General features: G+C 34.3%; 1 protein-coding gene across 4 annotated transcripts in view; it reads right to left on the reverse strand.

Moving 5' to 3' along the window:
- Positions 1-18,234, reverse strand: part of CCSER1 (coiled-coil serine rich protein 1) — a 1,315,617-nt gene that overhangs the window by 1,010,922 nt on the left and 286,461 nt on the right. For all 4 annotated transcript variants that reach the window (XM_045472859.1, XM_045472868.1, XM_045472871.1 and 1 more), the window contains exon 5: positions 3,708-3,828. In XM_045472859.1, the coding sequence (XP_045328815.1) occupies positions 3,708-3,828 (121 nt within the window). The remainder of the gene's footprint in view (positions 1-3,707; positions 3,829-18,234) is intronic.

An 18,234-nucleotide genomic window follows, 5' to 3' on the forward strand; every position in this document is an offset into this window, starting at 1 on the left:
GGTTTATCTTTTTTAGGTTTGTGTTTTTCACCTAGACTTCATTCTTCACCTGGACTATAACATCCTCAAAAATAAACTGTCATACATATTCTGTCTCCTGTACAATCTTATGTATTCTGAAGCCCATACACTGAGAGGATATGTTCTTCTTAGCAATTGTTCTTAGTAAGTTCTTCTTAGCAAGAGATTTGCTGAGTTCTGAATTACATAACTCTAAAGGGTCCTATGTTTCAAAGACTCAGTGGTTTATGAATTTATCATATGAAGTCTGTATAGAGGGGAAAATTATTTCAAGAAATAATTTCTTCCTGAATTTAAAGAAAACACTAGGTATCTAAACACAATGCCTCAACTTACAACATTCTAATATGTCAGTATTATGTTAGTGAATTATATTTCTTAATGAGAAGGCCCAAAACACAAAAGTAATATCATAAAGGGTTTTGGTAACTTCATTTATAAAAATGTGATGTGGTTATTTCCCTAACATATTTGTTGTAAAAAAATACAAATTTTTTTAATATTCTTTCCTTTTTATTGTGCTTCAGGACTTTCACTATAAGGTAGATAAAGTAACTTCCACACTGAAAAGGAATAAATTGTGGTTAAGAAAGTTACCAAAAACCTGCCCAAGGCCTCAATTCCTAATGGCCTCAATAGCACAGCTAGCTTATATGAAATAAAATTATGTGATAAACACCTAAAACAAGAAACAAAGGTATTCATAATTGTATTTTAATGTCTTTCAACGTCTTTGGTTTGAAAAATATAAAGAATTCTGACTTGTAAAACTAATGGTGATAATATTATTAGTTATGTTGAACATCCATTATTTTGTCTTCCTAGCATCTATCCCTGCCTTGTTTTATCAATATCATCCATATTTCAGGGATGGAATCACCCGTCCCCTCTCACCTTCACACTTTGCCTCAGAGTCTGTCACGTAACCTGGTTCTAGTCAATCACATCATCAAATACTCTGGGACACAGCAATTGTTTCAGCAAAATCATGCCAAATAAGCTAAGCTAGTCAAAGCCAGTGACATTCAAATCTTGGTTTTTGTTTTGTTTTGATTAAAGGGAAGGAGAAGCTCTTTCCACTGGATTTACTGAAAAGATAAAAATCTGCCCCACTAGCTGCTGAAGGCAGTAATGTCACCTTTAGAGGACCCTCCTTGAAAATGAAAACTGCAGAGGAAAGCAAAGCAAAGAGATGCAGATGGAAAGAATGAACTTTTATGACACTATTTGAGTACCAGACCCAAACATACTGGAGGAAGTTTCTACCTCTATACTTTTTTAATTACATGAGCCAAAACGAATCACTACCCTTGATCTTTCTAAAACCAATTTACAATGCAGCAGCTCTCATTAGCAAATGAGAGTTTTGAATTAATTACTATGCCTCTGCATTTATGTTGTCTTTTTGTCATATATTCATATGTATCAATTAATTCTCAAAATAGCAGTTTGAAGTATGAAGGGCATATGTAATCTCCATTTGATACAATGGCCACTATTTGAATGTCTTCATTAGGATCACAATTGAATATACAATATTAGAAAAAATTTTTAAATATGTGGTATATCTGCCTTCCTGGTCAGCAAAAAGGGTATTAATATAATGGAGACATTAATCAAGAAACCAATAAGTAATTGAATGTGAGATGTGAGAGAGAAAACATAATTAGATTTTTCAGAAAAGGAAAAAAATGGTGGTTGTACATAAATATAGAAGTCAGAAAGAATCAATGTTTAAGGGCTTATAGATGTCATTAATTTGGTTTTAGGTATACTTACTATAAGATTCAGTAGAATACCTACTTGGGTCAACAACTTTAAATATTACACCTGCATTCAGAAAATCCTTCAGAAGAAGAATACGCATTTGTAAGTCATTGATAATGTTGACAATTGAAGCTATGGAAGGGATAACATGACTAATACTTTTGTGGATTTTTAGATTTTGAGTCCTTTACCAATATGATTTCACATAATACAATGACTGCAAAAGGATGGTGATATCACCCCAATTAACAGATGAAGAAAGGAAAGCACAGAGAGTTTAAGTAAAATGTCCCTAATTTCCATCTAATATATATCGTAGCAGAATTAAGATTTTAACGAAGGACTCTCTGACTCAGGAAAACAAAAACAGTAACAAAGCTATGTGAATGAATGAATGAATGAATGAATGATATTGTTAAGTGAGAATGTTTAATAAGAAAGTAGATTCAGATAATACAAAGGAGCATCAGAGTGAATGCATGGTAACAGAAAAGGACAAAAAAAAAAAAAAAAGAGAGAGAGAGAGAGCCAGTTAATAGTCTGCTTTATGTCAGAATAAAGAAGAATGAATATTTATGAAGTAGCTGAAGACTGGAAAAAAGGGTATTTTATGTAAGCAAATAACACTATTCCCAGCTTTAAGCAAAATCACTAAAACATAATTAAAAGAATTTAAGATCCTATTTATAAATATATAGGTAACTTATGTAAACTCATTCAGATATTGCAGAAAATGCACTTGAGTTTTCTAATATAATTCCACTGGCATACATGAGATGTAATTTTCCTCCTATTAGACAAAAAATTGGAACCTAAAAATTAGACTATATTAAGAGCAGTTAAGTTGTTTTCACTTTTAGATTGTATTAAAACTGAATTGCAATCATTACTTCCTGAATTGGTTAGTATTTCTTTATAATGAGAATATTAATACTGCCTATCTTCATGCTATCAAATATATACATTGCTCCATTTGAATTCAACATTATTGAATGTAACATTAAAGGATTTTCTAATTGATTTCACAAAGAGTTTCAGGCACTATCACGTTCCGGGAAACTCTGTCCTCAGGAACTCATCCAGTAGAAACGCATCAGAAACAAAACAAGTGTGATACAGTGTAAACCAATGGGGAAAACAGTAGGTGCTTCAAGGTACTACCTGGCTCATGTGGTGGTCAGCCAGATTACATGGCAACACCATCCATCACCTAGTCCCCCGTCTGAGACCTTAAAGTGGGAATGGCACTAGTTTCATTGGAAAATATCAGTCAGCTTTCCCTTTTCATTTATATAATGCATACCTGGAAATATCCTAGCTTATTTGATATGTCAAGTGCATGTAGTTTACATTTCTTACCATGAATTTAATTCTCTCTGTAAGAAAAAAAATGTATCATTTATTCAATATAAGACCAAATCTAAATTTAAGTGAAACTTATATAGTAAAAATGTAGAAGCATTAGTGTAAATTTTCATTTAGAGTAATTTATTTAAAATACTTAATAACTTTCATTCCTTATAAAAATGCAAGCCAACTTTAAGCTAGTAAGTTTATATTAAGAATTGATCACATTTTACACAACCAAAGCCTACAACTATAAAATAAGCCATCCAAGAACAGTGTATCCACCATCACCTGTGTTAAAGAAATAAAATGCTTCATTCATGTCCCTAAGGTAACAAAACGAAACTTGAATGGAATATAGCTCAAACAGATGAAGGAAGAAGATGCAGAAGTTATTCACTGACACAATAAAGGATAGATTGACTTTTTAAATATCATACAAAATTATTTCTGTCCTTTCGATATACTAGCATTAACACATTCATTATAAATCATAATTTCTGAGCAATCCAATTCTGATCAGTCATCTAATTTGTCTTACAAAGTTCTAAAGCATTAAACAAATAACTTACTGTTTGGAAGGTTCAGGAAATTTTAGTTCTTCTCTTTTCTTCATTTCTATGGTTGGTTCCATAGGAGTAAGGACCACAGCAGCACATGAGACTACAGAGTGGTATGAATCCTCCCGGCAAACTGTTTTATTAAAAAAATTAATTGTAAATGTCAAAATTATTTATTGACTATTCCACGTTCCCTTTTCTGTTTTTTTTTAAATTTTCAGTCAAATGAAAGATATAATTTAACTAAAACATTAATTACCATTAAATGATCTCTCATTATCATTTTCCACTCTGAGTCTTTCCACTCACTAGCTGAATGACCTTAGGTAATTTTTCTTTTGTTAAGCCACACAGGAGAAAAGGTGCTGCCAATACTTTATAGCCCTTTTTTAAAAAAAGCTTTTCATTGAAGAATAAGAAGTGCATAAATCATATACAGTTAAATGAATCTTTCCAAAATGAACACAACTGTTTAATCAGCATTATGATCAATAAGTAAAGCATTACCAGAACCCTAAAACTCCCTGTGGTACCTCTTCCCAATTACTATTGCAGCCCCCAAACTTAACCATTATTATTACTTAAATAACCATAGATTAGGTTGGTCTATTTCTGACCTTAGCATGAAGGAAATCATCCTCTTCTGTGTGTGTGCTATTTTACATGTGGCTGATTTCACTCAGTATACATCTATAAGACCCTTTCATGTGTAGCAGTATTTGTTCATTCTCATAGCTGTGTAGCATTGCACTGAATGAATTTACAAAATATATTTATGCATTTTATTGGTGATGGACATTTAGAACTGCTCTGCTCTGAGGCTATTTTGAAATGTCTATAAACATACCTCTACGTTTTTTTTTTCTTTTTTTTTTATTTTATTGCAAAAATAAAATTGTGTTGAAAAATATCTAGCAACTGCTCTTGGGATATGTTCATATGTCCCACCTTCACCTCTAGTAGATATTGCCAAACGTTTTTCTGAACTGATTGGACTAATTTGCATTCCCCAAAACAGAAGAGTTTCAGTTGTTCCACACCTGTATCAACACTTAACTTTTGCCAGTTTTTTAAAATTTTACTACTGTACGAATTTTTTATTGCTGCATGAAAAATTAACACAAATTTAGCAGCTTAAAACAGCACCCATTTATTATCTCATAATTCTGTAAGTAAGAAGTCCAGTGAACTCAGTTGAGTTCTCTGATTAGGTATACAGATTACGAAGAAAGACCTAAACTTTGTTACATAATTCCCACTCAAGAGTTAAGTTCCCACAACGCCAATGTCAGGTTCACAGCCAGGCTGTGCTCTTAGGTTTCTGGGGAAGAATCCATTTTTGAGATTAATGACATTGTTAGCAAAATTTACTTTATTGAGGTAGTTGGACTCATGTCTCCTTTACCTATCTGGCTATTGGCCAGGGATCGGTCTGAACTCCTAGAAGCTTCTGATAGGTCAGTGGTCAATGGCTTGTCTATCTCAGCAATGAAGAATATCCTTCACATTAAAACCCTCTCATGCATCAAATTTCTCTCATGCTCTGATCTCTTCTGCTGCTAACAACTGGGGAAAATATACTCTGCTTTTCAAAAGCTCGTTAGGTTAGGCCCAAACAGATTATCGCCTTTTTGATTAACTCAAAGTCAACTGTTTAGTAATCATAAGTACATCTACAAAGTCTCTCTTGCCATGGAATATAATATAATTGCAGTAGTGATGTCCCATCTTCCCAGTGGAAGGAATCATACAAGGGTTAGAGTCACGTGTCATCTTACAATTCTGCCTACCACAGCTATTCCTATAAGTGTATATAGTGGTATCACATTGTCGCTTTAATTTAAATTTTACTGATAATTAATGCAATAAAGCTGTAAATTCTTGCTTTACATGATTCTGATAAGCACAAATTTCAGTTACATGGTTTAGTTAAATAACACCAGAACTCTCAAAAATGGCTCACATTTCAGTTCGCATGATATATCGATACTGTGTATAATTGTACAAACTATGAACTTCTCTAGCAGCCCTTTGAGCCGCAAATCACTACACAAATAGTCTCTACTTACTCTGAGCATGTACTTTGAATACAAATAAGAAATGTACGGGGCGCCTGGGTGGCGCAGTCGGTTAAGCGTCCGACTTCAGCCAGGTCATGATCTCGCGGTCCGTGAGTTCGAGCCCCGCGTCGGGCTCTGGGCTGATGGCTCAGAGCCTGGAGCCTGTTTCCGATTCTGTGTCTCCCTCTCTCTCTGCCCCTCCCCCGTTCATGCTCTGTCTCTCTCTGTCCCAAAAATAAATAAACGTTGAAAAAAAAATTAAAAAAAAAAACAAATAAGAAATGTGCATCATGATTAGACACACACATCACTTTTTTCAAAGTCTATCAATAACTGGTCATGATGCATCTGCTACTCAATTTAAGCCCAAGTCTCAAAGTATGTAGTCCCATTGCTTCCTTGTCTCCCAGTGATGAACTCATGTGACACTTTACAAAAATGGATAATCTAAGGAAGGAATTTGATGGTGGAAATGAGAAGTGTAGCAAAGAAATGAAATCTTCTAGTGATGTAAATGGTATTTGAATTGATTATAAATGAAAGATCAATAATTGCTGATCTAAGTACTCACATCAATAAGTGTAAACAATAAATTAAACCCTCTCCCCAATACAGAAAGAGGCAAATACTAAAGATGATAGCCACATTAATGAAAGAGAAGGCAACAATACAATTAAGGTCATACAAGTCTGCCAAGAAGTGTGGGACTATGATCTCAAAGAGAAAGAAGTATAAGAACAGATCTTAATGTTCTTCACCTTCCGCTAAAAATATTTGCTGAATTACTAATCCACTCAGGGGTGGAGTCTGAGATATAAACTAGATGGCCGCCAAGAGCAGAACTGAATCTCAAGCAATTATGTGGCACTCAAGATACAAACATTAGTATCGAGTATGTGTCAAAGTATGTGTGGGGGGAGCTGCTTTCTTTGTCTCTCTAATGCCATCAAACAGATTTTTGTTTCTTCTACTCTTCTTCTCTCTCTTTTTTTTTTTAATTTAATTTACTCTTAGCATGTGCTTTGAGTCTACATCAAACAATTCCAACATAGTTGGAAGAAGAAAAATCTACTACATTTAAAATTTTCCCTGTTGCATCACGGAAATACAAATCAAAACAATATTCAGATATCACCTCACGCCAGTCAGACTGGCCAAAATGAAAAAATCAGGAGACTATAGATGCTGGAGAGGATGTGGAGAAACGGGAACCCTCTTGCACTGTTGGTGGGAATGCAAATTGGTGCAGCCGCTCTGGAAAACAGTGTGGAGGTTCCTCAGAAAATTAAAAATAGACCTACCCTATGACCCAGCAGTAGCACTGCTAGGAATTTACCCAATGGATACAGGATACTGATGCATAGGGGCACTTGTACCCCAATATTTATAGCAGCACTCTCAACAATAGCCAAATTATGGAAAGAGCCTAAATGTCCATCAACTGATGAATGGATAAAGAAATTGTGGTTTATATACACAATGGAGTACTATCTGGCAATGAGAAAGAATGAAATATGGCCCTTTGTAGCAACGGGGATGGAACTGGAGAGTGTGATGCTAAGTGAAATAAGCCATACAGAAAGACAGATACCATATGTTTTCACTCTTATGTGGATCCCGAGAAACTTAACAGAAACCCATGGGGGAGGTGAAGGAAAAAAAAAAAAAAAGAGTTTAGAGTGGGAGAGAGCCAAAGCATAAGAGACTCTTAAAAACTGAGAACAAACTGAGGGTTGATGGGGGGTGGGAGGGAGGGGAGGGTGGGTGATGGGTATTGAGGAGGGCACCTTTTGGGATGAGCACTGGGTGTTGTATGGAAACCAATTTGACGATAAATTTCATATATTAAAAAATAAATGAATAAAAAAATAAAATTTTCCCTGTTGTCTTAAATACTGCTAGTAAAATATATATATATAAAACTAATTAATTCCTCTGGTATGCCACTCAGTTATTCAATAAATATTTACTGAACTAACTGGTATGTTCCAAGAAATATGCTTAATGGTAGGATTCTACTGTGGGCAAGAAAGAAATAATTTTGATAAATCTTTGAATTCTTTTAGAAATATTTCAAGTGTTAGAACAGTAATCTGCTTGCCAGATTAAGTAAAAGGATTTATCTAGATCTCTATGAGGGAAAATAGAGCTAAATTATCTTTAAAAATGAAAAGAAAGAAGTGAGCAGGGAAAAGACTGTAGGTTAACAAGAAAAATTTTCAAAAATAGGGAGCATTTGTTTACACAAGGTAATTATTAGTATCGATACTTAGTTTTTATTATCTAGAGGCTGGAACAAGTTATAGCACTCTCATTGATATTGAGGTTAAAAAACAATGAATAACTAAGTCAATGAAAAATAAGCTCCGTTAATTATTATATAATAAAAGTGACACTACACTGGTCTAAAGATACATGGTTAGGAAATCAACGTAAATGGCAAAGCTCTTATATTTAGCGGAAATTAAATTACATTCAAGTTTTTAATACCTTTATATTTCATTCACACTAAATACAAGAATTAGTGTAATAAATGCCAGTTAAGCCATTAAATAATAGAGAAATTATAACTTCAAAAAAGTGAGTGGAGAAGATATTTGTAAATGATATATCCAATAAGGGGTTAGTATACATGATATATACTTACACAACGCAACACCAAAAAACCCAAACAATCCAATTAGGAAACGGGCAGAGGAGGGGCACCAGGATCAGTTAAGCACCTGACTTCAGCTTAGGTCACAATCTCACAGTTCGTGGGTTCAACCTCTCCATCGGGCTCTGTGCTGACAGCTCAGGGCCTGGAGCCTGCTTCAGATTCTGTGTCTCCCTCTCTCTCTCTCTGGCCCTCCCCCACTCACGCCCTCTCTCTCTCTCTCTCTCTCTCAAGAATAAACATAAAAAAAAAAAAAAAGAAGAAGAAGAAAAGAAGATGTGCAGAGGAACTGAACGGACAGTTTTCCAAAGAAGACATACAGATGGCAACAGACACATGAAAAGATGCTCAGCATCACTAATTAGAGATATCACCTCACACCAGTCAGAATGACTACTATCAAAAAGACAAGAAATAACAAGTGCTGGTGAGGATGTGGAAAAAAGGGAACCATCATACACTGTTTTTGGAATATAAATTGTTGCAACCACTGGAGAAAACAGTATGGAGGTTCCTGAAAAAAATAAAACTTGAAATACTATGATCCAATAATTCTACTACTGGGTATTTATACAAAGAAAGAAAAAGCAATAATTCAAAAAGATATATTCACACTTATTTCAGCATTATTTATGATAACCAAAAAAAGTATCATTTTTATAACAGCTAATTCAAGTGCCTATCAACAGACCAAAAAAAAAAAAAAAAGGTGTGAAATACACACACAAACACACAAACATGCTGGTATATTACACACCCATAAAAAAGAATGAGTTTTTGCCAGGCACAACAACATAAATGGACCTAGAGGTATTACACTAAATGAAGTCAAAAGAGAAAGATAAATACCATGATTTCTCTTATATGTGGAATCTAGAAAACAAAATAAATAACCAAACAAATAAAACCAAAAAGAGCAAACAAAAAAGCAAAACAGACTCATAAGTACAGAGAACAAACTGGTGGTTGCCAGAGGGGAGGTCAGTAGGAGGTTGGGCAAAATAGATAAAAGGGATTAAGAGGTACAAACTTGCAATAATAAAATAAGTAAGTCATGGAGATAAAAGTATAGCAGAGGGAATATAGTTAATAGTATTGTGATCAAGTCGTATGATGAAGGATGTTGTATGGATAATGTGTGATGAGCAATGAGTAATGTACAGAATTATTGAATCATTATGTTATATGCCTCAAACTAATACAATATTATATGTCAATTATATTCCAATACATTTTTAAATCAGTTAAGGCCTAAAAAAAGTGAATGGAATAATAAAAGGGAAGTACAGATTTTTCAAAACAATGAATATGCCTGGGCTCTATCATTCTGGGGTAGAAAGAAAAAAATAAATAAAGGAAAGCTTAGCAGTATGTCACTGAGAAGAGAAACAATTTCTGAGAACCTATAGAGTAATGGATATTTATGTGATCATTACATTCTGACAAAGCAAGATATATTCTTCAAAATTATGGTCCATACAAAAAGGAAATCAGAAACTCATATAACAATGGTCACAATTTGAACTACTCTGTATAATAATTTAATTATGTTCATTTTTACCATGACACAAAAGCATAAATTATTTTTGAAGAATTATATAAATAGGACTAAAGGGGAAAACATTATATTTGCCATTAAAATAAACTTGATGATACAGATTAAAAGGAAATTTCAAGTTTAAAAAAGACCTCCACGGGTGCTTGGGTGGCTCAGTCAGTTAAGCATCTGACTCTTGATTTTGGCTCAAATCATGATCCCAGGATCATGGGTTCTAGATTCATGTCGGGCTCAGTACTGGGCATGGAGCCTGCCTGAAATTCTTTCTCATTTTCTCTCTCTCTCTTCCTCCCTCCCTCCCTCCTTCTGCCCCTCTCCCCCACTCATGCTCTCTCTCTCACTAAAATAAAAATTAAAAAACAAAAGCAAATGGTTCACTACTCAGACCGAACTCTCATGATGGTAAAAACTGTGGCTTTATAAAAAAGTAGAGAGTAAAACAAACAGGAACTCCCAACTTTTGATTATTCGCATTATTTAATTGTACTTATATAGTTTCAATCATGTATAGCAAATATTATTCACTTATAAATTTTTTAAAAGTTAAATTTAGGCAACAGCAGATAATTATTTCATAATACAACTTAAAAAACGTAAGACATGCCAAGGCATTGCATATTCAAGTAAGTTTCCAGCATCCATGAGTTGAGAAATCGATAATTTTCCACTGTTACTTCCAACCAAAGATGCAAATAATAATTTGAGGCACCAACCTATAAATTTACATGCTAAATTTGTTCTTCTGTGAAAAGAATCTTTGTTTAACTATATTGCATGAACCATAGAAAATTCCATCACAGGCTTCTGTTACTTGGAATTGTCAGAGTCAGCCTGACTGAAAAATTAAAGTCCAATTTCTTTCTACACAGATGGAGGTTTTCTTAACAATATTAGGGTCACTAATCAGGCCATTCTGAGAGGGTCTCATGGAGAAATGCTTGAACTGCATCTGGAGGAAGTCCATTGTCACAACCACCCACAACTACAAAAACAATGACTTGGACATAAGAAACTAACATTTGAATATGAGTTATACAAATAGGAAGGTTTTTGTTTGTTTAGTTTACTCATTTATTTTGAAATATGGAGAGAGAGAATATGAGCACAAGCAGGGGAGGGGCAGAGAAAGAGGGAGATAGAGAATCCCAAGCAGGCTTCATGTGGTCAGCACAGAGCTCGACACCAGGCTTGATCCCACAAACAGTGGTCCCACAAATAGGAGTTTTAAAATGAGAGAAAATGTTTGAGAGTGACAAGAATTACTTATGCTAGGATTTGCTCCTAAGCACTACTCCCATTTATTCCTGGGTAGTTATAAGTATATGAACACCAAAAATGATCAAAACCAGTGGAACCTCTGCATCAGAAATATAAAAATCTTATGGCAAAGTAGAAATCATTTCTAGGTTTAAAATTGAGCAGTCTGACTTTGTCACGTAACTTTTTATTACACCACAAAAAATATGCTATTATATGAAATGACTCTCTAATATCAACTGTATTGTACAAAACATTTCTTTAAGACCCATAATAAACTGAGATGCAAGACCTAAATACTGAAATTGTTTTACTCTTTTCTCCAGTTTGATAAATCAAAACTATTTTGTTTAATTACTGAACTTCTATCTTTGTTTGGTCTTTAATTTATAAAATCAATTTTAAAATCAATTTCCCAAATTTTAAATATGGGAAAGCAACATATTTTTTAAATGTTCACACAAGTGCCAAAGATTTCTAGGAGAGACATTTTTCTCTTCAATGCAAAATTAGAACATTAAAATTACTGAATATGGCTAGATCATAATTAACTCATAACCATCATAATTAACTCATAACGTAACTACATTTGAAATCACCACCCCAATTCACCAGAACTGTTTACTATCAATGAACAAATTACAGGTGTAAAAGAAAAGCATTTGTTTTTGACTTGAAAAAGTGTTCACCTTCCCCTTTCCTGTCCAAATATCCAGGGTCTATGTATTTACCACAGAACAACCCACTGGTGAAGCTTAACCCAGCAAAAGGGTAACATTTATTTAACAAATGCTTAAATATCATTATGTAGTAGGCATCCTTCTAACTACACATTAGTTACATATAATACATACTATGCATTAATGCATTACTACTAAATATGCATTAAAGTTACAGTATCATCCTGACCACTCAGAAAAATTGTATGGGGTAATATTATTATTCCGATTTTACAGTGTTCAAGGTCAGACAGATTGGGAGTAGCAAAACCAGAATTCAATCAATTTGCCTGACCCCACCATGCTACTGACAATACTTCCTGTTGCTCTTTATTTAAATACCTATCATGTGTTCTGAAGAGTAAGTTTAATAGTTTATCTTTTCCAATTGTGTTTCTATTCAATAGTATTCTTATATCTGAATTATTTACCCTAGGAAAACTGTGTAAGCATTAAGCAATTTGCCTCACAACACAGCACAGCTTTGACTCACAAAAATGCTTTGAGTTCCAAGCTCTGTATTTCAAAATGATTTACAACAACTATTTCCCTCTTGCTCCACAGAATGTGTGTTGAGTGTCAGGATGAACCCACTATTACATACATTTATCTACGGCAAAGGAAAATATATAATTTAGAAAAAATATTATTTTTTCATATTTATTTGTAATCAATTGCTGTTGATTCTTCTTGCCCAGCACTGTTTATAGGTGCTTCAGTAGATCAGTGAATATAAATGACAAAAATGCATGTTTCTGTGGAATGTATATGTGTTGTGAAGATATTCTGTAGATATGATTACAACCCACTACAGCTGACTTCAAGTAAGGGAGACTGTCATAGGTAATCTGGGTAGGCCTGATTCAATCACTGAAAAGCCTTAAAAGTAGTTGAGGCTTCTTAATGAAAACAAAATTCTACCCATGTCAAAAGTTCCAGCCTTCCCTTCCTGGCCTAGTCAGCGCCCACCACCCCCACTCCCAAGAAGCACGTAAGGTTCTGTTTCTCTGGTTGATAAATATACCAGCCAACAATACATACATTTAGGTATCACATACTAGTTTTAGTGAATCTCTCAATACTTTTTACGAATTAACATCCTTAATCCAGTGCTTATAAAAGGCTCTTCTGATGAAATATTAGTCCAGAAGCGAAAATAAGCAGATAAAATACAAGTCATTGCATCATGACTATAAATAAACACACACTGAACAAAAGCAGGATACATATTGATTCCTTTAGTAGCATTCACTGAACTATATCATGTCCAGGCACTGTAGTAGGTATGAGACTGATGAAAATAAAAGATAAAATATTTGCCATGAATATAATTTAGTGTAGTAAGGATTGAACACCATATAAAAAGTACTACCAAAGAAGCCAGCCAGGTAAAGTAATCACTGTGACTGGAAGAGCAGGACAACTGCTATCTTGTCCACTCCCTGTTTCTTAGCATAGTTCCAGACACAATGGAGGAACTCCATAAATCTCTGTCTGATGAATGATAGAGATTGAAGAAAAATGGAGGCACTGGGGAAAAGAAAAGACACTAGCAAAGCATAGGAAAGAGTGTGCTAAAAGGCAATGAGATGTAAGAAAATGTCATATATCTTGAGAAATTCAAATATTTCAGTGTGGCTGGGTCTAGAAAAGACGTAAGGAGTTGAAGAATGGAGATACATCTTTTCTCAACACCTGAAGTACCTTCTAAGTAACTCTAAAACATTAGTATGTAATTTTGAAGTTAGTGAGAATACTCTATCAATAATTTTACAAAGAAGCAAGCAACATGATCAGCTTTATATGTTCTGCAAGTGGCCTGGCAACATCTAAGTACAGGAACGAAAGCAGGCCAAATCCCTGGCAATACTACTGAAATAAATGAAGTGAGAAATGGTGAGTGCCCCTTGTCACTGGGAGTGGAAGGCTAGGGAAAGCAAAAACAAAGTAATACTGCAGGCAGAGCATTCAGAAGAGCATTCAACAGTCTGTATTTACTTACTCTCTTTGTCAAAATGAAACACAATTCTCAGTAGATCAAAATAACAGAAAATAGAGTAAAAGTGTGTATGGATGAGAAAAAACTGGCAAAAGCACCAGGCCAAGACTTTCAAATTAATTAGAAGCAATTTAAAATAATTTAAATTAGGGGCGCCTGGGTGGCGCAGTCGGTTAAGCGTCCGACTTCAGCCAGGTCACGATCTCGCGGTCCTTGAGTTCCAGCCCCGCGTCAGGCTCTGGGCTGATGGCTCAGAGCGTGGAGCCTGTTTCCGATTCTGTGTCTCCCTCTCTCTCTGACCCTCCCCCGTTCATGCTCTGTCTCTCTCTGTCCCAAAAATAAATAAACGTTGGAAAAAAAAATAAAATATTTAAAAAAAAATAAAAAATAAAAAAATAAAATAATTTAAATTAAAAATAACTTGTGCAAACATATTATGCAAGGATAGTATCATCTCAGGCATCTTTTTTAAAGATATGAAGGAACTGCACAGAAATAGTTAATGCCCTTAAGTAAAACTAATTAGAGAAAAAAATACAGAAATAAATATGAAAATAACCATATCCTAGAAATTTTGGACAAAACTATAAAATGTAAAAAACAACACTATATTGAGTCAGGCTTATCTCACATTATCCAAATTCTGGTACTTTTGTGTACCAATAGGATCCTTTCATCTTGTGACACATGTTTGGACCGTTATCAAGTTTATTATAAAATTCTTTTCTTTGAATTTTTATATTTTTAACTAATTTAATCTTAATTTATTTCTTGCCTCAGCCTTTGAACAGTTCTTTTCACAATTTCTTATATTGCACAAATACTTTCTAGAATTGAAACCTGACCTATGATAGGAAAAAACAGAACAATGTAAATTCAGTGCAAGGTTGCCTATTTTATTACTATAGTCGAACCACTGGAATGTTTGTGGCAGGCAAAAATGTACCCTTGGAACATCAAATGCAAACTGGAACAGCCAACGGTTTTCCTGACTGTTGAACAGGAAACATGCATTCATAAACCCCTCCTGACTGCAGAGTAAGACATTTATGGATAAAGTATTTATTTTAATAAATTTGAAAATATCATCTAGTGGCTATTATTGGCTGAAGTGAGCCTCGCCCCACAAGTCCTAACCCTAGTACTTACAATGTGACTGTATTCAATGTGACTGTATTTGGAGATAAGGTCTTGAAAGAGGTAATAAAGTTAAAATCAGGTCATCATAGTGGACCCTAATCCAACATGACTGGTGTCCTTATAGGAAGAAAATAATAGGACACAGACAAAAACTAAGGAGAGATCTTATGTAGACACAGAGAGAAGACAGCCATGTACACACTAAGGAGAGAACGTAGAAGAAATCAACCCTGCAGACACCTTGAACTTAAACATCTAGCTTCCAGACTATGCAAAAATAAATTTCTGTTGTTTAAGCCACTCAGTTTGTGACACTTTGTTATGACAGCCTGAGCAAAATAATACAATGGCTAGTTTAGGATAAGGACCAAAGAACTACTTTCATGAATATTAATAATTAAATAAAACTATAAATAATTAAATAAAAGGAACACATAGAGTCTCAGAATTCCAACCTAACAACTGAATCTATATTGCTCCTACTACTGTCCTCTTCCATTTTGAAATCTGACAGATGTCGCTATTCAGCTCATGCTTCAATAATTCTAATCATGGTTAGTTTATTATACTTTACCATTCTGGTTGCCTTCTTTCAAATGTGGTCTAGAATGCATAATATAACACATATATTATATGCATATATATTATATATTACATATACATATAATATATATAAAACAAATACTGCAGACGTATGCACATTTTATACACAGATACAGATAATATAGAGAGAACATCAGGAGGAATAGAGTCATCAACGATTATTGCTTTCTGCTAACTTAGGTATTAAAAACTTTATTAGCATTTCTTCATGTGCGCACCCACCATCTAGCGTATAAGACCTTAGGTTAGGTGTTTTCTAGGCATCCGTAGAAGGTTTTACATAGGAAAAATAGCAGCACTATAGGTCTGTAAAGTCTATCATCACTATCACAGATTCCACACATAATATTAGAATGACATCATTGCGGCCTACTGATTCTGAGCAATTCAAGTGGAAGGTACATATTTTGTTCATTAAACTTTCCATTTTAAATTTTGCAGGACTGTTAATACCCATTGTGGCAGACTGTACTGTCCAAAGATAGTCACACCAATATATACCCTATCCTGCTTATCTTTGATATTCTACTTGTGTGGTGGGATTTTAGTTCCCTTCCTCTGAAACTTTTTGTTTATGACTTTTGTGACTGCCTTGTCTAAAAGAATGTGATAGAAGTGATGCCATGTAATTTTCAAGGCTAGGTCATAACAGGCAATGTGCCTTCTGTCTGGCTCTCTCTTGGGACACCTGCTGTTGGAACCCAGCCACTGTGCTGTGAGGAAGCAAAGCCCACACAGATATCCTGGCTGACAATCCCATGAAGTCCCTCAGTCATCAGCCATCAACAACCACTTAATGTACATGAAAGGATTCTGTATTCTAGCAGAGAACTTAAGCTCCACAGAGCCAAGGAAAACTCTCCCTGATACACCCTGTCTTAATTTCTGACCCACAAAAATCATGCAAGATGAATGACATTTGTTGTTTTTATCCACTAAGTTTTAGGAAAATTTGTGACACAGCAATAGACAAACAAAACACTCCTAAAGAACATTTATAACTAATGGCAAAAATAGATTTTGATGCCTCTAGGACAGGGTTTCATTAAAATTGTTATGAAAATGATACAAGAAAAAAAAATATTGACGTTAGTGCCACAAAGCTTTACCCACATTCTGTGTGTGTGGGTAATTTATGAATGACAACTGCAAGAGTCTGATATTAAAATTCTCATTCAGCAATTGTTTAGAGATCAATACTATGGAAATAAGAAGCAATGTAAACAGCAAAGTGTGTATGTATGTGTGTGTGTATGTATATGTGTGTACACACACACACACATACACACACACACACACTCAATTCACCTAGAGAAAAAAACAGTCTGGTGAATATGCTGACTTTCCCATTTATGGTTCTCATTTCAAACATAGAAAGAGCCCTGGAGCTATCCTTGGAGCAAGCTTGCTGCAGCAAGTACAGACAAATAAGTATCTGCTCTACCACTCAAAACAACACTTTATGAATTTTCCAAGAAGAAGATGAAATCATAGTTGTTATCCCTTCTAAGAAAATGTGCACAACAAGGCCTGTATCACTTAAATTATGCCTAACCTAAAATTTATGTAATCTGGTATCCGAGACTCTAAAACCCAGAAAAAAAATCTTAAAGGGGGAGAAAGAATGTGCTTGATACAGTGGAATACAAAGAATTTGCAAAGCATTCCATTTAGGCCATAGACAATATCCTCAGGGGAAGGGTAGTTAAACCAAAATGCATTTTACTGTCATTCTTTCTGGATAACATTATACACTGTCAAGAAACATATTCTACTTGGATTTATTAATGCCATGAATAACACCACTAATAAATTAACATTATCATCTTTTAAAAGAAATATTTTAAAACCTATACCACAGGAAATATTCTATTAATTATATGTAAATAAAACTATGTTGAATATAATTTTCCTATAAGTATTGCCACTTATTACACAAAAAATTATCTAATTTACATGTGTGTCAGCTTTTATGATCACCTCACATTTCTTCTCCTATTAGCCCAATCAAAGCTGTTTTGCTTTGGGTACGTTGTCAGGTGTTTGTTTGCTCGTTTTTAATACTGATGATTATTACATACAACACAATATGAATCAAATGCAGTAATGCAAGTTTTAGTTTTAATCTGCATGGAATTATAGTCTAATACAAATTAGCATAGTTACTGAGTAACTTGCAATTTCATATATTTATCCCATGTAATTTACCTAAGTAAACAATTTATTTAAAAAAAAATTATTAAGTCTATACTTGGGCCAGCCATATTCTAAGCTCTGAAGATGTAATAGAGATCAAAACAGATAAAAATCCGTGCCCTTCGGGGTATTATTGCTATTTGATTTCAACACTGACAGAAAGGTAGTGGTTGCACTACTCAGGTTCTACTGAGAAGAAATATTCTAGGTAATTTCTTTTTCTTTTCTTTTTATCTTTCCTTCTTTTTTCCCTCCCTTTTCTTTCCCTCCCTTCTCCTTCCCCTTCACTTTCCTTTTCCCTTCCATTCCCCCTTCAGAAAGATCTCAATAAATTCTCTCTTACATCTTTTG

The sequence above is a fragment of the Leopardus geoffroyi genome, chromosome B1 (assembly GCF_018350155.1).
Source record: "Leopardus geoffroyi isolate Oge1 chromosome B1, O.geoffroyi_Oge1_pat1.0, whole genome shotgun sequence".
NCBI classification, from domain to species: Eukaryota; Metazoa; Chordata; class Mammalia; order Carnivora; family Felidae; genus Leopardus; species Leopardus geoffroyi.